Genomic DNA, 25,023 nt, shown 5'->3' on the forward strand with positions numbered 1-25,023 from the left:
ACAAATATAGGGGGATAGAAGACAAAGTAAGTACCTCCCTGCCCACTATGGGAATCAGGAACCCAATCCTGTATCTCATTCCAAGACAAAGACAGAAAGCAATTGGAAAACAGATACAGGAGTATAGAATACACAGCAAGTACCTCCCTGCCCAGAATCCAGCAATGGACTAGAATGCTTATAAGGACAATAAGTTCAAAACTAATAACTATCACAATACATACCAGAGAGATTATTTACGAAGAAAAAAATGACCTCTCAAAAAAAAAAAAATATTTTATTTTCTCCCAGCTAAGATTCCCCGCCAGGACCAGGAAAATATCGAGCAATCTCAATCCAGAACAAAGACTGAAAATGTCACGGACAGGAAACAGATATTGGGGGGGGGGGGGGGGGGGGGGGGGGAGGGATATAAAACACAGAGAGCGACTTCTCTAACATTTTTTGAAAACAATAACACTCTTGTGCCTGATTGTCTCCCTTGAGCAAAGGTTTCAAATCACGGCCATCACAAAACCATAACATCTCATATCAAGGACAAAGCCCCCGCCGCCCCCCCGCCCCCCCCCCCTCTCTTCCCCCTACACCTGGAAGAGAGGTAGAGAAGGGCGCATTGGGGGAGAGACAGGGGATAAAGTGAAATCAATGAGAACTCCACACACAATTTAAATCTTTTATATTCTTTATTTAGAATAGGGGAAAGAAAATAACAGTGAATAAGAATAATAGTTTTAATAATAATAATATTAATAATAAAAGTAATAATGTATAAATATGAATAAGTATTATTATCAAAATAATTGAAATTAGACTATACCAGCATATCGAAACCATGACACAAAGACCATTAGGAAGGTGAGAAGACAACAATAATAATATAATATAATTTCAAAAGGGTGAAGGGGTAAGAACGGGCAGGGGGGGGGGGGGGTCGGTAAGCCATCAAATACGCACAACACACAACTTTACATCAAAAGGAAAACAAACCAAAAAATTATAAGAAATAAACAAAAACTCCAATACCAATCAGTAGATAAATAGTATGCACAGCCAAAAACACACATAGTGAAGGGGAGAGAGAGGAATTTGTTTTTTTAAAAAGACTAAAAAATAGATCATTCCAAAATGAAAAGAAAATGAAATTTAGAAGACCAAACTTCATTTAAAGAATCTAATATGGGAAATAGATTAAAGAGAATATTATGAGGGGCAAGAAAACAACAAATAATGGGAAAAGTGGCATGGGTGGTTCTGTAAAATTTAACACCAAAAAAAAATAATAAATAAATAAATAACAGATAAAAAATTACCCAAAATCATACAATATTAATAGTAAATATTTTGAAAAAATATAGATATTTATATAGAATATATTATATACATACACACAAAGAAGTAATTATTTTTTAGTGTATCACGGTGGCCAATTCTGCGTGATGGAAAAACTCACTGGTACACATATAGAAACCCACTTAGTCTAATAGCAGTTTTTTTCATCCTTAATAAAAAATACTGCAAATTCAAACAAAAATTGTTTTTGACCTCAATTCCAGAAACATTAAACTAGTGGAATAATCTAATTTCTAAGTTTAGATAGCAGGCCTAGATTTATATCAAATATGTGTAGAAAGTAGCTTGTTAAGGAATAAAGTGTCATTTTCAATGAACAAAAAGAAAACTTGAAACATAAATCTAGAAAGGATCATTCTTTATCTTCATCGTTACTATTTTTTTTTTCTTTTTCAGAAATCTATGACCTAAAATTTGACAATTTGGAACATCTGAGAATCAATAGAGAGAGAGCTAAAACACCTCCGGAAAAAAAAAAAATTCATGAAAATCCTCCAAATATCTGTATTTCCAATTGAGGAAAATTTAGGGACGTTGTTTAACGTGGTCCCATTTGAAAAGGAAATTAACATTACTTCAATAGTGAACATTTCATACATCGTATGTATATCATGCCTATTTATATTTCACAATTTGCTCAGATTTAGACACATTTTAAGAATAAAGATAATTCCCAACACAATTAATCAATAACTCCATTTTCAATGACGTTGTTAAAATGTTATCTGCAATAGAATAAGTTTCTGATAATTCCAATATCATCTATATTAACGGAATAATCATAAATTTAAAAGACAAAACTGACTTTAGTCCTTTTTTTTTTATCTCTCTATTCTCCATTAATTTTATTTTCGGTCCCTCCTACCCTCTTGCCCAAAATAAAAACAAAAAATCTAGAAATAAAATTATTAAATCAATTATCACATAAATTATAAATTCCATTTTAACAATTATACTTATATACTATGGTCTGGCTTTGAATTAGCTCATAATATTTGTTTGACTTCAAGGCCCAAAAAAAAATTAAAGTAAAAGAAAATATATTATATTGATAGAACGGGTAACTGTTCAAAAGGTTTTACCTTGAAAAAAAAAATGGCACTTTGTCAAGTTGGTACGTATATATCGGAAAGATATCTATAAATACAGTAGACTAGAAAGACAAACATTCAGCGACACATTATTTTTCTGAATTACTTTACTTGTGACGAACTGCAATTTATATTGTTTTGACTTCGTTTTCCACCCTGGCAGCAGTTGAAAACATAAATTAAATACAACATAACAGTGTAATGGTTCTCAGTCAGATGATTTTGAAACAATCTAGGAGATAATGTTATGTCTTTTACACAAAAACTTTCTTGCAATCATATAGAGCAAAAGATACATCTGCAACACTGTTTTGGCGCCTCATTTGTATCAGGATGATGATACCCTTCCGGAGAATTCCACAAATAGTGACTTAATTCCTTTCACCATGTAATCTTTTATCTTATACGAGTAATTGAAAAACAGGCTAAAACAGAAGTGAAACCAATGACTAAATTTTCAATGCAATGCGAAGTATAAAAATAAAAATTGAAAAATTCCCATGAGATTGTATCATTGTTCCAAACACTATAGTGCGTGTTTTACATGTTGTTGACGCAAATGAATTAACTAACAAATTGAATCTGAACTAACAATTTTTGTCTCCAGTTACAAACCTGCTTATTTGTCAAACCCTATATAAGTTCATTATATGGAAAACCGTTCATAAAACTCATCATTTTCAGTAAATTGGTCTGACAATTTTCTAATCTCCAAAAAACAATTTAAAAAAAAAATTTGAAAAATCTTTTTTTAAAAAAGACAATAAAGATTTCTAATTTGGTCTCATCAGATTGTTTATTCAAGGCCAACTAAAATTATCTTTTATTTTCCTCAAAGTAAGCTGGTTTGCAACTGAAGTATTTCCACGATTGTTTCGAATACCGTTGATTCTGGAAAAATTGAAGTGAGCCAAAATAATCAACTATATATTTTTTTAAAGAGAATTGTGAAGACCCGACCTTTCATATGTATGAATCTAATTAAATGACTACAGGTACTGTTATTTTGAAACAAGACCAAGAGAAATGTCAACTTATCCAGAATCAAAAGTAGTCTCTGATCAAAGCACTCCACGAGCAGCATTTGTGTTAATTGTCTTTTCACCTATCACCAAATCCACTTTTCCGTCATTTCCCTTCACACAAAACAATTGGAGATGCAGAGAAAAGAACAACTTGGTGAGAGATTGACTATCAATGGGGGCAGTCATGGTCATATCACAGCCTTGTACAAAAGCAAGGAAAAAAAAACAACAGAATTTTTAACATCATATATTTAGTCTATTCTATTAGCACACCTCATACACACGGTCGTTTCTTTGTTATATCAATAAATATTTTATAATTATAGTTATTATTATCATATGACAAACAAAGGAATGCAAAAGGGGAAGTTAAGATCACTGATGCAATTAAATAAGAAATAAAAATAAATGAAGAATATAAAACGAACAAACAAACAATAAGAAAACTATCGAGACCTTATCTATCTGAAGTATCTCATTCGACTAACTGATATTTTTTTGAGAAATGAACTGAAAACTTACATGAATATACCATAAGGCAGCAAGGAATAAGTTGGATAGCAATTTACAGCTTAATCAAACACATGAAAAAACCATCTCAACTACCTTACTCACTTCTAGAAATGTTTACTTGAATGAGTGAGCCTTCCTACGAATGCTCATTTCACTAATGCCAGTAGAAAGAGAAAAAAATATGAAGAAATCTCCACTACTACGTTGTGCCCAAGAAATCAATAATAAGGCATGCAATGTTCTCAGATCAAATGTGATGGTAAAAAAAAATTGATTACCTTCTTAAAATGCTTTTAAATATTGTCAGACAAAAATCTCTAACCTATGCTGCTAATTGTTTAGTGTTAGTCTTCACTTCAAACAAAACAATAATAATGAATCTTGGGCAATGATAATTTGTTGAAAATATTTTTTTTTAAGAAAGTAAGTTTAACCTACCTACACAAATGCATAAATAAATACATACAAACAACCACAACTGCAAGCAGACACACATACTCAAACATAGATACGCACACATACATATACAAACACACTCATAAAAAAAAATTTTTTAACCCACTATACTACAGAAAAGATTTGTTAGTTTAAACGCAGTCTTCAAACGAAAATTTGAGTTATTTTGAAGTTTTTCTATGGTGTTTCATTATGCATTTATATTGAGCATCATTGGGTGAAACTTCAAAATAATGAACATTGCTAAAGATGCTGTCAATATTTTGGAGGTTAACAGAAAGAAATTAATTTTTTTAATGTTTATTTGTATTTGTGTATAGTTTTGTTTTGATTTTTTTTATTTATTTTTTTTGCATTCCTATGCAAGACCATACACAAACATACGGGTAAATTTTGTTTTCTTCCAAAAATAATCAACAAAAATTTTAATATTAAAATCTATTTTTTTAAAACTCCAAGACCTTTCTCCTACTTTAACAATTCTGCTGATTAAGGAAAAAGGCGGTAAGTGGCCTCTTATTACACATAAACATACTGTCTTTTTCCTTAAGATGGCAGAATGGTATTTGATTAGCAGGTGATATATTGGTCATTGTGTATCTATTAATACTGAAATTGCTGGCTAAGAAAGTGTTAAGATTAAACATTGGACCTATCTTTTTGAACAGGCAATCTTTGCATTCAACATTTTAAAAAAGGAGTATTTTATTTTCAAACTCAATAATAATGAACAGATATAAGAGTGAGCAAACCGTTCAACAGTCCTCAACACTAGAAACAGAATAAGGTGGTAAGCAATAGAAATAAATTCACAAGAATACGCTATTCAAACAATCAAAAGTTACAACATACAATGAATATAAAATTTAGCGATATATCTTGAAAGTGCAAAAAATATAATGATCTTGATCCATGAACCACAAGAAATAAATTCAGTTAAAAACACCTAAAGCTGATCCAATTTTCATAAAAGTGTACAACATTGATGATTAATAGAACAATAGAGTAAAAAATGTTTAAACTTTCACATAGTTATTCTAAATTCCCTCCATGTTGACAGTCAATCATTAATCTCTATTACACAATCAAGCATAGTAAACTGTGAGTGATCAAAATCTTATTCCAAAGAGGTAAAGAATTGACTTTGGCATGGTTTGTATTCAGTTCTTACTAAATTCCATAAGCGCAATCTAAGTGTTCCTAGACATATTCCACAGTCATAAAAGCAAACTTTAAACAATTATACTTGTCTTCAAATATCCAATCTGAAGAAGTAACATTCAACATGAGGTGTTTTGTAGAATACGCAGGGAGCTACAAGAATCAACAATATTGTGAGTGTATTGATTAAATCTTCTTTTTTAAATCCATGTCCTAAGTGATCTTACATTTCAATATATCATACATATGAAACAAGAAATGGTTCGATGCAAAATAATCATTTTGGAAAATACTAATATTCATAGATGAAAGCTGAAGTGCAAATGTCCGTTTAAAGAGAGAATGATTAATGAAGGGCGGAATTCACTGGAGATGAGGATGAATGAAAGGTGAGCGGGTCTCTCGTTGTGCATCATTTACACATCCACAACCATTTTCTTGTGAACGTCCATACTACCAACAACCTGAAAATGGAAGAAAATAAAGAAATTAGCATTCAAAATAACAAAAGAAAAAAAGACAAAAATAAGGCCCTTATTTTATGGAAACAAAAAAAATCCCAATTACTTGAGAGAGTACATACATTTCTGATCCCAGTTGTAAAATTAAAGGAAAAGAGCAATAGCCACTTAGATAAATACGCCTCTTGGACAGTCGTCATAATGTAAACAATGGCATTGATCGGTAAACATAGCAAACTACACAGGTTTTACTATCGATAGTATGTGCCAAAGTAAAATACCCATTCTCAAAGAAGAAGAAGAAGAAGAAGAAGAAGAAGAAGAAGAAGAAGAAGAAGAAGAAGAAGAAGAAGAAGAAGAAGAAGAAGAAGAAGAAGAAGAAGAAGAAGAAGAAGAAGAAGAAGAAGAGGAGGAGGAGGAGGAGGAGGTGCAGTCGTTTGTGAAGTACGAAAAAGAGAAAAATTTAAACAATCACGGTCGTGAGGAAAGAAAACTTCCATTGAAAGCAGCCAATCACATTTCGAAGAAAAATATTTATTTCACATTCATCATTCCGGTTGACTTTCAAACGGGAACAAAGAAATTGTATGAACAGAGATAGTCAACCGGAAAAATGAGTCTGTGTCGGTAGCAAAATAGAGAGAAATGGCCCGGTCTGACAAACGCTGTATGTGCTAGTTGATTACTGGCTACGCGTGTTCGACAACTTGCGACAAGACAAGATACTGTCACCCCTCTCTCTCTCTCTCGTCTGTAGCATAGTAAGCAGTAGGCAGTGAATACATCCACATCTGGCGGAGATGCAGGAGGTGATGATTGATAAGTAAGATGGAATGATAATATACCTAGCTGACTAGTTTGTTTTGTCTTTGATGCAAAAAATAAAGTTTCTTCTTTCTTTTTTTTAAGTCAGCGCTCGAAACGGAATAAAAACTGATTTTTTTTAGACACGAAATAAAACTCTACTATTACTTTTTTGTTGGTTTTGTCTATTGACGTTACTAATTTTATTTTTAATGTCAGCACTTAACAGAATTTATCGAGCAAAATCGCACTGTCGGAAATCTGACAATTGTCGGTAGATTTACAGGTCTGTGCAGAAATGATGTTTCAAAGCTGTATATATCTGGGTGCAAATTTTCTACTTATTCCAGGTGGGTGGGGTGTGGGTGGTATTTTGGGTCCATGCTTTTGTATTTTTAAAATATGATTTTGGTGCAGAGCTTAGGTTTGTCTTTGTTTCAAGCTTTAGAAACAGACGATGTGAATGCCACAAGCAGACACACGTAAAAACAAAAAGATGATACAAAACCAAAAAATACCTACTCTTGAGGGGGGGGGGGGGGAAATACTGATTCCGAAAAATAAAAATAAAAAAAGACCAACTCTATATGAATATATCAATCACCTTCAAATGCTTTAGAACTAATGAGTAAAAGTGACTTATATATTGAAATTTACTGTCTAGAATTTGTTTTAAAAATCTATACCTTAAGGGGGGGGAACACTCCTGAAAGAAAAAAAAATGTGGCAAATTTTAGCACTTTTAAAACTCTAAATATATGAAATGATGACAAATAAATGTCAATGTCAGTTCTGCACATCATCATGCCTCCATGGATAAAACACAGCACGTTAAACTATACCGTACACAGTTTAATTTGATTTGATTTTCTACATGAAACATCTTGAATGATATTGGAATCAAGTCTCCATAATCCAATATCCATAGCATCCTTTCAAGTAACAAGTAACCTCAAGCTCCATGTGTTCCATAATTCACTGACCCTATTGGAATAAAATTTATACAGTATATATTTTGTTGTGTGTGTAAGAAACCATGTAGATACTATACTTACCGCACAAAATTCTTCAAATGAAATTTTTCCATCTCCATCAGCATCAGCGTGAATAATAGTCTTATCTACAATCTGCTGTAATTGTGTGTCTCGTAAGTTGTTGCCTACCATCATCTTTAGCACTTGGAACAGCTCTCCATTAGATATATAACCATCTTTGTCCATATCATAGATCTTGAACGCAACTGGTAAAAAAGAAAAAGAATGCAATAGTCAAATATGTAGCACACCTTCTAAAGTAACTTAAATATAATTCTTTGGCACCATATTAGGATCACTGTAAATATATAAATGGTCTATACAGTCATTAAGCAGAAAGTCAAATCTTTAGAAATGTTTGTTTGTTTTTAAGGGTTTTACAGCGTTTGTAACACATTAAAGTCATATCAGCGCCAGTAAAAAGGAAGAAAATGGGATCGTAAAAATTTATAGAAAAACAATTAAAGGATCCAAGAATAAGGCAGACAAAGGGGAATTAGTTCAAATAGGAAACAGACGCAGATTACAAGAGCACACTATCAATGTACTTAGTTTGAGATCACCTAAATTCTCATCCAGACACAAGCACAGGTCCCCACTAAGAGGAACACACTCAAATGTTTACAAATGTTATATAATACATAAACAAAACATAATATCGTGCATAACAGAGAGATGATTTGCAAGGAAAAAAATATCATCTCCCAAATCTAACATTTGACTGTTTCCCTCCCAGCCAGGGTATCCGGCCAGAGCCAGGACAAAACCAAGTATATCTCATTCAAAGAAAGAAAGCATGTTGGAAAACAGACATAGGGGGATAGAAGACACAGTATGTACCTCCCTTCCCTCTATGGGAGGTCAGGAACCCCACCCAGAAATATAGAAAATGTGATATAAATATTATTCCACAAATTTAAAAACTGAGTCATTGGTCTTTTTTTTCTTTTTATTTGTGGAGTGAGTATTAAGATAACAATCGACAGCCACCATGATATTTTTAGATTGTCTTATTTTTCTCCCCTATCAGGGTTGCCTATTCAGGAGGTAAAAATGCACTGTACTTTTGTGCAAACGCATTAACCAAACCCCTATATGAGCACTGAACTCCAATAGAAAAGACAATACCAACTTACTTTTTTCTATTCGGCAGATGATTGGAAAATGTACTGAGATTTTTTTACACACTGAATTCTGTAAATTTACAGAAAATCGGCAACCTGGCCCTATGATCTATTGATTATTCTCTCCCACTATTGGCTTTTCACTACAAGAGTGGTGGGGTGATTGAGTATAACCTAATCAATCATCCACCGATAAAATAATGTTTTCCTCCCAAATCCCATAATCAGCTATATAAAAGTAATACAGATGGTAATATTTTGGCTAAAATGTACATATTTTTTTAATTTCATTTTGAAATAAAAGAGACTTATGATTTGATCATTAAACCCAAACAAACAGCCATTCCCAAAAGTGCTCTTACCAGTAGCTGGTATATGGGAAATAAATGGAACAATACTTTGTCATAGTACTTCTGTGAATTACTTGAGTTTTCTCCTTTATCCACACACTCCATCATTGGTTCTCAACAAGGATTACTATACTGGAAGTTGTATAGTTGTCCTTGGTTCTCAAATATCTCCAAAAAAGTTGTTTTTTTTTTTCTTTTATTTAATCAGTTATTGTAACAAAAAAGGTATTTTGTAAGAAATACTCTTTTTATTCATTGAGGCTATTCAAATATTCACTCAACATTTGTATTCGTCATGATTGAGTGATGGTGCCAATACATGATACTTAATAACTGGTCATGTGATATTAATTGAAGTATTGTTTTGTTTGTTTTTGTTGTTTTGAAGGGTTTTACAGCGCTTGCAACACATTTAGGTCATATCAGTGCCAGTAAAAAGGGAGAAAATTGGATAGTAAAAATATTCAAGATGTACAATTAAAAGGACTTGAGGAAAAAGTAAGACAAGGGGAAAAGGGAACAACAAATGTAGATTCCAAGAGCACACTATCAGTGTACTTAGTTTGAAATCACCTAAAAGTCTCACCCAGACACCAGCACAAGTCCCCACTAAGAGGAATATACTGAAATGCTTACAAATCATATGTTAAGAATAAAACAAATATCAGTTCATAACAGAGAGATGATTTACAAGGAAAAAGATATCCTCTCCCAAAACTAACTATATTGACTGTTTCCCTATCAGCCAGGGTACCCGGCCAGGGCCAGCACAAACCAAGTAATCTCATTCCAAGACAAAGACAGAGAGCAAAAGTTGGAAAACAGATACAGGGGGATAGAAGACATACTAAGTACCTCCCTGCCCACTATGGCAGGTCAGGAACCCCACCCAGTAATTTAAGTATTAAACATCAAAGGAGAAAAGTGAAAAGGCATCGAGGAAGGAACAGTTGGTAATGCTAATCAAAATGTTTTGAAACTCCCAACAAACAGAACAGCAAAAATGTTTCACTTTCAAATCTATATATGCCACATAAAATATGAATGTATTTCAGAAATCTATTTAGCTGTAAATCTTAATCGATGGAGACTATGAAGAACTTATTGAAGGGTTATATGATTTGAGTTTGAATGCTTGAAAAACTTATTGAAGGGTAATATGATTCGAGTCTGAACGCTTGAAAAACTTATTGAAGGGTTATATGATTTGAGTTTGAACGCTTGAAAAACTTATTGAAGGGTAATATGATTTGAGTTTGAATGCTTGAAAAACTTATTGAAGGGTAATATGATTTGAGTTTGAATCTTGAAAAACTTATTGAAGGGTTATATGATTTGAGTTTGAACGCTTGAAAAACTTATTGAAGGGTTATATGATTTGAGTTTGAACGCTTGAAAAACTTATTGAAGGGTTATATGATTTGAGTTTGAACGCTTGAAAAAACTTATTGAAGGGTTATATGATTTGAGTTTGAATGCTTGAAAAACTTATTGAAGGGTTATATGATTTGAGTTTGAATGCTTGAAAAACTTATTGAAGGGTTAAATATGATTTGAGTTTGAACGCTTGAAAACTTATTGAAGGGTATATGATTTGAGTTTGAATGCTTGAAAAACTTATTGAAGGGTAATATGATTTGAGTTTGAATGCTTGAAAAACTTATTGAAGGGTAATATGATTTGAGTTTGAATGCTTGAAAAACTTATTGAAGGGTTATATGATTTGAGTTTGAACTGCTTGAAAAACTTATTGAATGGTTATATGATTTGAGTTTGAACGCTTGAAAAACTTATTGAAGGGTTATATGATTTGAGTTTGAACGCTTGAAAAACTTATTGAAGGGTAATATGATTTGAGTTTGAACGCTTGAAAAACTTATTGAAGGGTATATGATTTGAGTTTGAAGCTTGAAAAACTTATTGAAGGGTAATATGATTTGAGTTTGAACGCTTGAAAAACTTATTGAAGGGTATATATGATTTGAGTTTGAACGCTTGAAAAACTTATTGAAGGGTATATGATTTGAGTTTGAAGCTTGAAAACTTATTGAAGGGTTATATGATTTGAGTTTGAATGCTTGAAAAACTTATTGAAGGGTTATATGATTTGAGTTTGAATGCTTGAAAAACTTATTGAAGGGTATATGATTTGAGTTTGAATGCTTGAAAAACTTATTGAAGGGTTATATGATTTGAGTTTGAACGCTTGAAGAACTTATTGAAGGGTTATATGATTTGAGTTTGAATGCTTGAAAAACTTATTGAAGGGTAATATGATTTGAGTTTGAATGCTTGAAAAACTTATTGAAGGGTAATATGATTTGAGTTTGAATGCTTGAAAAACTTATTGAAGGGTAATTGATTTGAGTTTGAACTGCTTGAAAACTTATTGAAGGGTTATATGATTTGAGTTTGAATGCTTGAAAAACTTATTGAAGGGTAATATGATTTGAGTTTGAATGCTTGAAAAACTTATTGAAGGGTATATGATTTGAGTTTGAATGCTTGAAAAACTTATTGAAGGGTATATGATTTGAGTTTGAATGCTTGAAAAACTTATTGAAGGGTTATATGATTTGAGTTTGAACGCTTGAAGAACTTATTGAAGGGTTATATGATTTGAGTTTGAATGCTTGAAAAACTTATTGAAGGGTAATATGATTTGAGTTTGAATGCTTGAAAAACTTATTGAAGGGTAATATGATTTGAGTTTGAATGCTTGAAAAACTTATTGAAGGGTAATATGATTTGAGTTTGAATGCTTGAAAAACTTATTGAAGGGTAATATGATTTGAGTTTGAATGCTTGAAAAACTTATTGAAGGGTAATATGATTTGAGTTTGAATGCTTGAAAAACTTATTGAAGGGTTATATGATTTGAGTTTGAATGCTTGAAAAACTTATTGAAGGGTTATATGATTTGAGTTTGAACGCTTGAAAAACTTATTGAAGGGTTATATGATTTGAGTTTGAACGCTTGAAAAACTTATTGAAGGGTAATATGATTTGAGTTTGAACGCTTGAAAAACTTATTGAAGGGTAATATGATTTGAGTTTGAACGCTTGAAAAACTTATTGAAGGGTAATATGATTTGAGTTTGAACGCTTGAAAAACTTATTGAAGGGTAATATGATTTGAGTTTGAACGCTTGAAAAACTTATTGAAGGGTAATATGATTTGAGTTTGAACGCTTGAAAAACTTATTGAAGGGTTATATGATTTGAGTTTGAACGCTTGAAAAACTTATTGAAGGGTTATATGATTTGAGTTTGAACGCTTGAAAAACTTATTGAAGGGTAATATGATTCGAGTCTGAATGCTTACTTAACCAAGATGATTGCATCAGAAGTATATGTGGCCAAGTCAAATATGAAAGGATTCTCTAATTTTCAAAACTTCATTGCAAACATATCAAATCAACAAAATAAATTTAAAAATTACTTCTTAGTATTCATAGTATTCGTCTTATTGTTTTTATTACCATGCCTTAAGCATTGTTTAATAGTTATTAATTTTCATAGACAATTTATGGTAACATGTCAAATGACGTATGCAGTTATTTTTAAAAAAGGTTATTTGACACCATGCTAGAACTTTCAACTTTTATTTCCACCTCAAATAAGTCAAGAAAGAGATAAAGCTATCCACGTGGACAAAAAAAAAACAAGGTAAAGTGTCAGAGAATCAAACCAATTCTGGGAACTAATCTTCAATTAAAGTTTTGATTGTGTACCATAAAAACGAAGACATCACTTTCCACGTCTCTGTAAATCAGAAAACAACCACTTCCCAAATCTATTTAATATCTTTCATTCTGCTCACATTTCTTCTTCTACTGGATAGAGAATCATTAAAAATAACATTTCCATTAAACCAAACAAATAATGATAATTTTCTACTGCCAAATTATTACATAATTTTTTAAAATAAATAAATAAAATAAAAACATTAGCAACTATATTATACATATGAATAAACTATCTATAAATAACAAAGAAAAGTGAAATGTTCATGGAATGACAATAAACTGCAGCAAAACAAGGTCAATTCACTTAAATACTTACATCTCAATTTGGATTCTTTGTCTCCTTTGACACTAAATTGAGAAATTCCCTCTATGAATTCTGTGGAATTGAATGAAGTCGGATATTATGTATAGAGTAGCCAATATACATCACATTTCATGAAATAAAATTAAGTATACTTTTCTATTCAAAAATCTAATTGCATAATTTCCCAATAATTCATTTATAAAAGTTATGAAATCATCTAAAACAAATTCAAACCAAAAGTAAACTTATCTCATACCTTTAAAATCTACCTCCCCATTTCCATCTGTGTCAAATATATCAATTACTCGTTGAACCAAAGGATTTTGATGAAGCTCTGGTAAGGACATGAATTCATCTATGCTTAAGGCTCCTGAATTGTCTAAGTCAAGCTTCCTGAATCGTTTTCCTAATCTTTTGATCTCATCCATGTCAACTGAAACATTTTTTTGAAAAAAAAAGGGGGGGGGGGGTAAAAAATTGATTATTATTATTGTATGATGAATTTCAAATCTAGAAATAAATTACTTTAATAAATCATTATAGTTGTTTAAAATTTCAATCGAATGGCAAAATATGTCAGCTTATCAAATCTGTTTTGTTGAAACACATGACCAAAGAGATCCCAATAGCTCAGTTCAATGAGCACTCACTTCACAGTCAAGGGACCGATACCGATCCTAGGTGTATGAGGTATTGTCTGTCCAGCAATGATCAGTGGCTGGGTCTGTTACATCTAACAGAAAGTACTTTGTGATGTAATTGCATTATATCCAAGGGGTAGCGAGCAATTGCTTGCATCATATCCAAGGGGTAACAAGCAATTGTTTTTGTCCATTAACACAAGAACCCGAAATAAATTCCAATCCTATTGAAGAACACAATAAACAACCATAGCATTTACAGACATCTAACTCAGATCTTTTTTTCAATCATTGAATCAACATGGATAAATGCTATCAACAAAACTCATCTCTGTCTATGAGTAACTCATCCTTATTCTTTCCAGGTCTTTCCAAAAATCAAAAACTTGTCCAAAAAATCGAAGGGAGACTTCCCCTGTTTACGATTCTCAGTGACTTGTGACTTTGCTGCGGCTATGTAGTCTTGTGGTAAGACACTCGCATTCGGATCTCGGCGCATAGTCATAGTTGAGTCCTTGGAAGACTCTTTACTCACATTCTCTCACGTACACAGGTGTAAAATGAGTACCTGGCCGTCAACAGCGTTGTCTCTGTCGGAAAAATTGTAACATCGCCTCACAGGCGTCATGTCTCGTTCTACGTGTTATGTGTTGCTGTTGATCAAGGACCCTTTGTAAAGCGCTTGAGCACATTTAGTGGATATTGCGCTATATAAAAGCTCTAATTCAATTTTAATTTTTGACTTCCAAATTAACACCAACCCTTACAGTAGCAGTAGTAAAACAAGTATTATTCTAACAGAATAATATTAGATGTGTATAAAAGTGACTAAGACTAAGAGATGGTAATTGTATTGGTTCCTTTATGCGCCATATAATCAATAATCAAATTTCATGTACATTTGTTATAGAAAATTAGTGATGCTTCTTGATCCAATAATTTATGTATTGTCAACAACAACAAAAAAACAAAAAAACAGTTCTTTTTTTTACAAATCTATAAATCATATACTTACAAGTGGAACATAGTTCCATCGGAAGGCTGTTTTCATTACCCTGAAATTAAAACAACAAAAATATTTAAGCATGAATCATTGTCATTAAGAATTCAATACCGATTAACTAATGATGCTCTTGGTCTGTAGCACACTTGAAAGGTTTTCACCATGCCTTGATGATAACCTGATGGGACTTGGTACGAATACCAACCACCACTTTGTATGGCCCAGAGCAAGTCACTTTGTCAGAGCTCACCAGCAATGCTGCGCTGCAAACTGGTGAATGGGATATTTCATTACTTCCCTAAAAACTTACCTTTTAGACAACAAGCTGGAAATATGTCTAAATTAATCATAGATCTAATATGAAAAATTGGACACATTACGATATTGAAATCAAATTGTTTGAACTGGCTCTAAAACCACTGACTTGGTAGAAATAAAAATTTTCAAGAAATTTCTGTATGTAGAGTAGTGTGTTTAGGACTCATAATTTTAAATCTTAGCGTTTGTCTAGACTGACACCATAAAAATGGAGTGTCACCAAAATTCATGCAACAAGACATGATGGTGAAATTTTTCACCGATCTACCACTTGACCTGAGCTTTTATCCGAAGAAAATGTTTAAGAAAGCAAAATCTGTGGAAAATTTCTGAGAAAATTTCCAAATCCTGGAATTCTGCGGATCTGAAGATGATAATCATCATCATCACTGCTACATACCAGCAATCCTCATTCCTGAGCAATTCCTATCTGGATAATTATTTATAATCTTTTTGGATAATCAGATAACTGGCGATACAAGTTGCTGAATTTAACAGGTTATACAGTTCCTTGATCCAATTTGCGGTCACACTATTCGGTTGACCTCGTTTTGAAAAGGTCAGGGTCGGATTGTCTATTGCAACTTGTAATCAAATGTAAATATGGGAGGGCAGTTCAATTTGCGATGTATTTTGTTATGATAATCTGTTAGGAACTTTGCCTTTTCAAGGCTCATGTGATAAAAACATGATCATCTTTATAAAACCCAAATGCAATGGCTAGAATTATCCAGAAAATCGGCAGCAAATGTGACTATCTTAGCCAAATCAATGAGTTAAAAAGACCGTAATTTTTTTTGTGAACAAAAGTTGTGAAGAATCAAAAAGATGCAAAGAAAGTTGAAACATGGCATGTAAGTTCGAAGAACTTCCAAATAGAGGCACCAGTCAGGGAAAACCCGAGATTTCACATCAAATGTCATAGGTTATATATAGCAAACAGATATTTATTAAACAATATTATAAATTGTAATAGTAAAAGTAATATTAAATGCATACTTTATATACGATACATAAAGTATTCAATGGATTCAAACTTGAAATAATCGGGAGTTAGTGTATAGCCACTATTTCAATGTGCAATATTTTTAACAGTTAAGACATTTCCATAAGAAAGAAAAGAATAACTATTAATATAGATAACATCCATATAAGAGATGCTTTGAAAGACTTATCAAGGGTGAGAATGACTGGTCACAAAAAAGGAGGACATTTTTCAGCGCATAGATCAAGACCCATCCATGTGACCATAACCTATAAATTTGAATTTCACTAAAATTTACTGAAATGTAATCCAAAGTGTGTCTCGCAGCAATTTCTGACACCACTCAGTGGAATTTCAAAAGTTGAAAGTGTAATTACAACAAATGGTGGTTGTAGTGGTGGTTGTGGTTGGGATAATGATGTGGTAATGGTGGTAGGGATGATGATGTGATAATGGTGGTAGGGATGATGATGTGATAGTGGTGGTAGGGATGATGTTAAAGTGTGGTTGTAGTAGTGGTAGTAAGGATGATGATGTGGTGTTGGTGTAGTAGTAGTGGTCTTAGAAATGGTGGTGTAATAGTGGTTGTGGTTAGTGCCGCGCTGAGGACCGGACCGAGGACCGGTCCCACGGTCTTTTAGCTGTGAACCGTGGTCCAGTCCCAAAGAGGAAGACCGCCGGCGGTCCTCACTTCTTATCACCTTTCAACGGTCTAGCGCCATACTACTTCCCCAGCGATTCGTTGCCTCGGTCCTTTGCCTATCTTCCACCAATCACCACCCATCCCACTTAATTAATCGCACCCACCCCCCTTTGCCATACACTAAACGACACAGACGACCATAGAGGCAGACGACCACCTCCCTCCACTCCGCAAACCGCCCTTTCGTGTGTGAGATGGGGGGAACAGGAGGCGCACGCCTTGGACGATTCCATTATACGGGGTAAATTTCAAAATTTACTACACCATAATGATCGCAATGACAATGATCTATGATGAAGGCATGACCCCTCTTCTCTAATGGGTTATTGTTTGAAATGTATGTGACTACTAAAGATGTGGTGTGTGTGTGTGTGTGTGTGTGTGTGTGTGTGTGTGTGTGTGTGTGTGTGTGTCGAACCTAGCAAGTTGCAAGTCTGATTTTTTGTTTTCTTTTGTCCATCTCTTGTCGCCACTCCTTTCTATCGCATTATTGTCATTTAAAATAATACAATAATATTAAAATTTCGTTTGGTGTTTTAACTAATCAAGTAATATGAGTTTCATTAGTTTCTTCCGTCCAAAAAAAAAAACAGTTATAACGTCTGTATTTTTAAAAGGTCCAATAGAATATTTGGGGACCCCGATAGCTCAGTTGATAGAGCACTCTCTTTATACGCAAAGGGCCAGAGATCGATCCCGGGTGCAGTCGATTTTTTTCTGAATCCCTGTCTACTCAGCAATGAATGGGTAGCTGAGTTTGTTAGATCTGGCGAAAAGTCACCATCGACCCCTCTTATCACCTCATCCACCCCCTCTTATTATAACTTCACGTCTCTCTCTTACTCTTCAATGCTCGCTGCCCTCTAATGTGTGTGTGTGTGTGGGGGGGGGGGGGGGGGGGGGGGTAGGAGTTGCGTGTGTGTATCAACGCCACGAACAACTCGATCAACGCCTTGGGCGATGCCATTATCTCCGTTAATGGGGATAAATTTCAAATTTTATTAAATTATCGAAGTAACAATGAAGTACGGTGAGCAAATAAAGAAGGCATCACCCCTCTTCTCTAATTAGGTTACAATTTGAAATGAGTGTGACTACTCCGTGTGTTTTACTCCTGTAGGCCACGGTTTTCATCGTGTAGCGGTCTTTAACGGTTCAAGAATGAACGGACCGGTCTAGAGACCGGTCCTTGCGGTCTTCATTTCCCAAGGACCGTAGGACCGTGGTCCTTAAGCTTGCCAAGGACCGCCCCGCACTAGTTGTGGTAGTTGTGGTAGGGATGATGATGATGTGATGGTGGTTGTAGTAGTAGTAGTGGTGGTAGTGATGATGATGTGGTGGTGGTTGCTATAAGGATGATGATGATCATGATGAGGTGATAGTTGTAGTTGTAGTAGTATTGGTCGCGATTCTGATGGGTGTTGGTCGTAGTAGTAGAGGTGGTGCGGATGATGATGTGGTGGGAATTGTATTAGTAGCGGTGGTAGGGATGTTGATGTGGTGGTTGTAGAATTAGTGGTGGTTGTAGAATTAGTGGTGGTGGTGGTGGTGGTTGTAGTAGCACTAGTGGTGATAGGAATGATGATGTTGTGGTTGTTGTAGTGGTGGTGGTAGAGATGATGATGTGATGGTGGTTGTAGAAGTAGAGGTGGTGGGAATAGGGTTGGAGATGTGGTGGTAGTTGTAGCAGTAGTGGTGATAAGTATGATCATGTGGTGGTTGTTGTGGTGGTGGTTGGGATGATGATGTGGTAATGGTTGTAGTAGTTGTGGTAGTAGAAATGGGGATGGGCGGAGATAAACCATCGTTTAGGGGGAAGATTCTCAACCCTGCTTATATAGTCGAATCCGTTTAATCGCACATCGTTTAATCAAGCACTCCAGTTTTTAGCTGCACATTCTCGAAAAACTGAAATTTTTCTAAATAATCACTCTGCTTATTTGCACACCTTCTCCACTTAATCGCTACACCGTCATTCCACCTTGATTGGAGAAAAATATCCAGACCAATATAAGAATAATAATAAAAGATATGTGTACATGTTTTCGCAAGATCGCGTGTGTGTATAATTGTGGGAGTGGAGTTTTAACTGTCAGCAGATGATAGTTCCCCTGACAAACACTAAAAAACTTGACAAGAGCCTAAATATGGATTACTTCCCTTGCTCTGAGATTTTGTAAAATGGCAGAATATCTGTGAAGGAAAAATAACCAAAATACCCCGAAATTGTTTTGCTGCTTTCTTATGGCCATAAAGTCAGTTTAATACTAATACTAATAATATTTCATCTACTTTTAATTGGCTCCTTTTGTTTGATACATGTAGATTTTTTGCAAGAAGATTTCTCTTTATATAGACACTTTGGTAAAAAAAATATATATATCCAAATTGATTTTATCTCAATGAACGCAATTTTCAATATGATTCTAATAGTCTAATGATGCAGAATTTTTGAAAATGGGTTAATAATAAGAAAAGTTGTTAGATTAAAGGCTGTAAAAGGTTGCGGCTATTCGTACTCGAGTCTTAATAGTCTCCCGTGGCTATTCAGACTCCAATTCCAATGCGCATGTGCAATCAACAGGTTTTTTTAATTCAGTATGAATGGTCTTCCATTGCAGTTTCTTTTTTTCATTTTATATCTTTTAAATATTGATAATTATAAATAGAATTGATGCAAATCAAAATAACAATTATAGGAACTTTATTTGATAAGAAAGACAAAATCATTGATCAAAATTAACAATAGTCAGTTAAAGAAACTGCGGCATTGATGCCAACTTTAAATTTGGCTCACAGGAGTTTCAGACACCACTCGTAGGAATTTCAATGCCGAAAGAGGAATTTCTGCACACAAGAAAAAGGAATTTTTGAACGGTATTTGGCATTGTGTTTACATATTGTATTTATACTGATTAGAATTATATTATGATACATAAACACATTGCCAAATACAATCCCAAAGTTTCCTTATTTCAAATGAAGCAAAGTGCCAAAACCTAATGGTAGAGATTGTTGTTGTAGTGGTAGTGATGATGATATGGTGGTGATGGTGGTGGTGGTTGAAGTAGTAGTTGAAGTGATGATAATGATGTGGTGGTGGTTGTAGTAGTGGTGGTAGTGTTGTTGATGTGGTGGTGATGGTGGTTGTAGTACAAATGGTAGTGATAATGATGTGGAAGTGGTGGTTGTAGTAGTAGTGATGATGATGTGGTGGTGGTTGTAGTAGTAGTCGTGGTAGTGATAATAATGTGGTGGTGATGGTTGTAGTAGTAGTAGTGGTAATGATGATGTGGTGGTGGTGGTTGTAGTAGTAGTGCTCGTGATGATGATGTGGTGCTGATGGTTGTAGTAGTAGTGGTAGTGATGATGATGATGTTGTAGTAGTAGTAGTCGTAGTGATGATGATGTGGTGGTGGTGGTTGCAGTAGTAGTGGTAGTGATGACGATGTGGTTGTGGTGGTTGTAGTAGTAGTGGTTGTGATGATGATGTGGTGGTGATGGTGGTTGTAGTAGTAGTGGTAGTGATGATGTGGTGGTGGTAATTGTAGTAGCAGTGATGGTGGTAGTGATGAAGATGAAGTGGTGGTGGTGCTTGCAGTAGTTGTGGTAGTGATGGTGTGGTGGTGGTGGTTGTTGTAGTAGTAGTGATAGTGATGATGTGGTGGTGGTGGTTGTAGTAGTAGTGGTAGTGATGTTGTAGTGGTGGTTGTAGTAGTAGTCGTAGTTGCAGTGATGATGATGTGGTGGTGGTGGTTGCAGTAGTAGTGGTAGTGATTATGTGGTGGTGGTTGTAGTAGTAGTAGTAGTAGTAGTAGTAGTAGTAGTAGTAGTAGTAGTAGTAGTAGTAATAGTAGTGGTAATGATGATGTGGTGGTGGTGGTTGTAGTAGTAGTGGTAGTGGTGATGTGGTGGTGGTGGTTGGAGTAGTAGTGATGTTGTAGTGGTGGTTGTAGTAGTAGTAGTAGTTGCAGTGATGATGATGTGGGGTGGTGGTTGCAGTAGTAGTGATAGTGATGTGGTGGTGGTGGTTGTAATAGTAGTAAGTAGTGGTAATGGTGATGTGGTGGTGGTGGTTGTAGTAGTAGTGACATTGTAGTGGTGGTTGTAGTAGTAGTGGTAGTTGCAGTGATGATGATGTGGTGGTAGTGGTTGCAGTAGTAGTGGTAATGATGATGTGGTGGTGGTTGTAGTAGTGGTGGTGATGGTGGTTGTAGTACAAATGGAAGTGATGATGATGTGGTGGTGGTGGTTGTAGCAGTAGTGATAATGATGTGGTAGTGGTGGCTGTAGTAGTAGTAGTCGTGGTAGTGATGATAATGCGGTGGTGGTGGTTTTAGTAGTAGTAGTGGTAATGATGATGAGGTGGTGGTGGTTGTAGTAGTAGTGGTAGTGATGATGTCTTGGTGGTGGTTGTAGTAGTACTGCTCGTGATGATGATGTGGTGCTGATGGTTGTAGTAGTAGTGGTAGTGATGATGATGATGTTGTAGAAATGGTGGTTGTTGTAGTAGCAGTAGTAGTAATAGTTGTAGTGATGATGATGTGGTGGTGGTGGTTGCAGAGGTAGTGGTAGTGATGATGTGGTGATGGTGGTTGTAGTAGTAGTGGTAGTGATGATGATGTGGTGGTGGTAGTTGTAGTAGCAGTGGTGGTGGTAGTGATAAAGATGAAGTGGTGGTGGTGCTTGTAGTAGTAGTAGTGGTAGTGATGATGTGCTGGTGGTGGTTGTTGTAGTAGTAGTGATAGTGATGATGTGGTGGTGGTGGTTGTAGTAGTAGCGGTAGTGATGTTGTAATGGTGGTTGTAGTAGTAGTGGTAGTTGCAGTGATGATGATGTGGTTGTGGTGGTTGTAGTGGTAGTGATAATGTGGTGGTGGTGGTTGTAGTAGTGCTAGTGATGATGTGGTGGTGGAGGTTGTAGTGGTAGTTGTGGTAATGATGATGTGGTGGTGGTGGTTGTAGTAGTGCTAGTGATGATGTGGTTGTTGTGGTTGTAGTAGTAGTGATGTTGTAGTGGTGGTTGTAGTAGTAGTGGTAGTTGCAGTGAAGATGTGGTGGTGGTGGTGGTTGCAGTAGTAGCAGTAATAATGATGTGGTGATGGTGGTTGTAGTAGTAGTGGTAGTGATGATGTGCTGGTGGTGGTTGTAGTGGTAGTGATGATGATGTGGTGGTAGTTGCAGTAGTAGTGGTAGTGATGATGGTTGTAATACTAGTGACAGTGATGACGATGTGGTGGTTGGAGGGGGGTATCCTTGGAACAAATTGACCTCACCGGAATTTGACGGATGTTGCCCAGAACCCAGAATTTTTTGCTCCAGACCGGAGTTTTTTCCGGTGAAACCAGAGTTTTGGCATCACTGCTGCGGTCTAAAGGAAAAGCTTTGTTAACAACACAAAGCGATGTCCAAACAAAATCAGGACAATTTTTTTTTAATCAACATATTATAATAGTGTTGGACAGGCAACAATCCTTCTACAGTCTGAAGTAGGGGTCATGAGAGTCATGAGCCATTTTGACATGAGTAAAGCAGAATTTCTTCTCAACTCTTCTTATATTTCTTTATCATTTATTTTTATGCCCACTGCCGCAATGTGTTTCATTGCCCACGATAATTGGACATCGAGTCCGAATAGCCATGGGAGACTATTCAGACTAGAGTCCGAATTGCCACTTCGGCTGTAAAATGTACTCCTATTTCTTTGTTATTTATTAACTAAAAGATTTGTGACCTGATACTGTTGCATTTCAGGCAGTGACCACCATTTCGATTTCAATGCTTAAATTGGCCGCTGGAATTTGAGTCAGGATTTTCTTGGGATGAGATTAGGGCAATGAGAAATAAAACTTTGGCCTGAATTCAATTTAAAGATGTTAAAGTTAAAGTTAAATTTAAATGACTTGCCCAAACAAGAATTTTGATTTGCCAATTTATGATTATTTATTCCAAACCCTATTCTATTCAAGATCAAAATGAAAAGGGATATTAAATTGACTTTCATAAACATCACCAAATGATAGTAACAATTCCTCCTGAAGAAAATGAGAATGAGATAAATAATTAAAATCCATCCATAAATCTGTGGAACTTTTTTCTGAGACCCATTCAGGCAAAGGTAAAAAGTTCTAAAAATTATAATCGCCGCAGCCACTGCCACTGAGTGATTTTTTCATTTATCAGAATAAAGTATAAGTTTTTTCATTTCAGCCTTCAGCTCACTGCTGGAGTGCCAAATGGACGTTTACTTTACTCTGTGATTATCCCCAGACACCTGTCTGGGGATAATGAAAATTCGTTATCCCCAGACACCTGTCTGGGGATAATCAAAATTCGTTATCCCCAGACACATATTTGAAACTCCGCTCCTTTAAACAATTATCCACATTCCAGAATATGGAATGTTTCCAAAATGCACATAGAAATAAGGAAAGTTAATAAAATATCTATAAAAACATAAAATTAACCAACATTAAATCAGTTGTTACTACATATACACAATATGCGTCGACCTCGAAGTGGGTGTCATGGCCGAATGGTTTAGTCGTCTGCCCTGGAAGTTTTACCAGAATCGACGTTGTGGGTTCGAATCCTGGTTCCGCCACTTTTTTTAATTTTTTTAAAAATTCCGTCTTCTGTTTTTTGTTTGTTTTTTTTTTTTTAATTCCGTCTTCTTTTCTTTTTTCTTTTTTTTTTTTGTGCGAGTCTATTCTTTTCTCCTTTTTTTGGGACCTTTTGTTCCGTTTCTGAGCATGAATTTCTTTAAATTGTTTTTTTTTTTTTAAATTATTGTTTGTTTTTTCTCCTCTTTCTGACCATTTGGTCGCTCTCTGAATATTTCTGTTTGTTTGCTTTTTATTTATTTATTCTTTTTAGACACTTTTTGAGATCGGAGTGGGGACGAATATGACAATTTTCTAGAAACTAGAAAGGAACTAAGAGAGAGAGAGAGTTAAAAAAAAAAAAACCCAGGTGTCTGGGGATAACAAATTTTCATTATCCCCAGACAGGTGTCTGGGGATAATGACAGCCCAGACTTTTCGTTACCCCCAGACAGGTGTCTGGGGATAACCAATTTTCATTATCCCCAGACAGGTGTCTGGGGATAATGACAGCCTTTACTTTACTACCAAAAGTACCTGCTTTAAATTGAAGGCATGCTCAAGACGAAGTGGCATAAATTAAATGAAGAGATGGGACGCAATCAATCACTTAATCATTTAGTTTATTTTAATCAGCAATCATCACCTCTGCTGTTGACCAGGTTTTTTGACTGCGTTCACATTGCTTATTTATTACTTTGTTGGCTTTAGTTTAGTAAATGAGGCTTTAAGAAGAGATTAATTTGTTATACCAGAATCTACAAAAGTGCTCAACGAATAATGATGTGTTGCAGTGCAGTCACAGTCACAAGTTTGAGTTTGAAAGCTGGATAGATTTTAGATTTCATTATTTAGAGATGATGATGATTATGAGAATGAGATCGGAGATTGCTTGCAATTCAGTCTCGGCGGTAGCTAGGGAAATGATGGGACAAGAAATTTGTGCTTGAGTATTTCTGAAATCTAAGAATATTCAGGGACAATAATCAATATGAGGAACGAAACAAAAGTCGAAAATTCAAAACGAATTATAATAAAACCATACCATTTTTTTTTGTGACAATATCCTATCCTCTCTCTATTTTTCGTCCCTATGCCTATCTCTTTTTCTTGGTGACTTTCTATCTACTTCCGGTCGTCATACGGGCTTTTGGGCTGGTCTAATATCATGAACGATCGGTAAAAGAAAAAAAGTTATTTTAAAAGAGAAACAATGCGACCCTTGCATGAACGTTATCTACGGACACTTGGGGCTTCTCTATGAAGATATACCATATTACAATGTTACAACACTAAAATAATCAAGAAAAGTGGTGGATCATGCACATATAAATAAGAATGAGAAACGAA

General features: G+C 34.8%; 1 protein-coding gene across 1 annotated transcript; it reads right to left on the bottom strand.

Moving 5' to 3' along the window:
* Positions 1-1,804: 1,804 nt before the first annotated feature.
* Positions 1,805-24,821, bottom strand: LOC144968153 (calcineurin subunit B type 1). The gene is made up of 6 exons (XM_078906188.1): positions 24,719-24,821; positions 15,079-15,118; positions 13,679-13,855; positions 13,435-13,494; positions 7,917-8,101; positions 1,805-6,060 (listed from the first exon to the last, which is right to left on the bottom strand). Exons 1-6 carry the CDS (start codon positions 24,719-24,721, stop codon positions 6,013-6,015), a joined length of 513 nt encoding a protein of 170 aa, XP_078762314.1. The 5' UTR covers positions 24,722-24,821; the 3' UTR covers positions 1,805-6,012.
* Positions 24,822-25,023: the final 202 nt, after the last annotated feature.

Source organism: Berghia stephanieae, chromosome 1 (assembly GCF_034508935.2).
Source record: "Berghia stephanieae isolate SIO BIC M18660-M18661 chromosome 1, UCSD_Bste_1.3, whole genome shotgun sequence".
Taxonomy (NCBI): domain Eukaryota; kingdom Metazoa; phylum Mollusca; class Gastropoda; order Nudibranchia; family Aeolidiidae; genus Berghia; species Berghia stephanieae.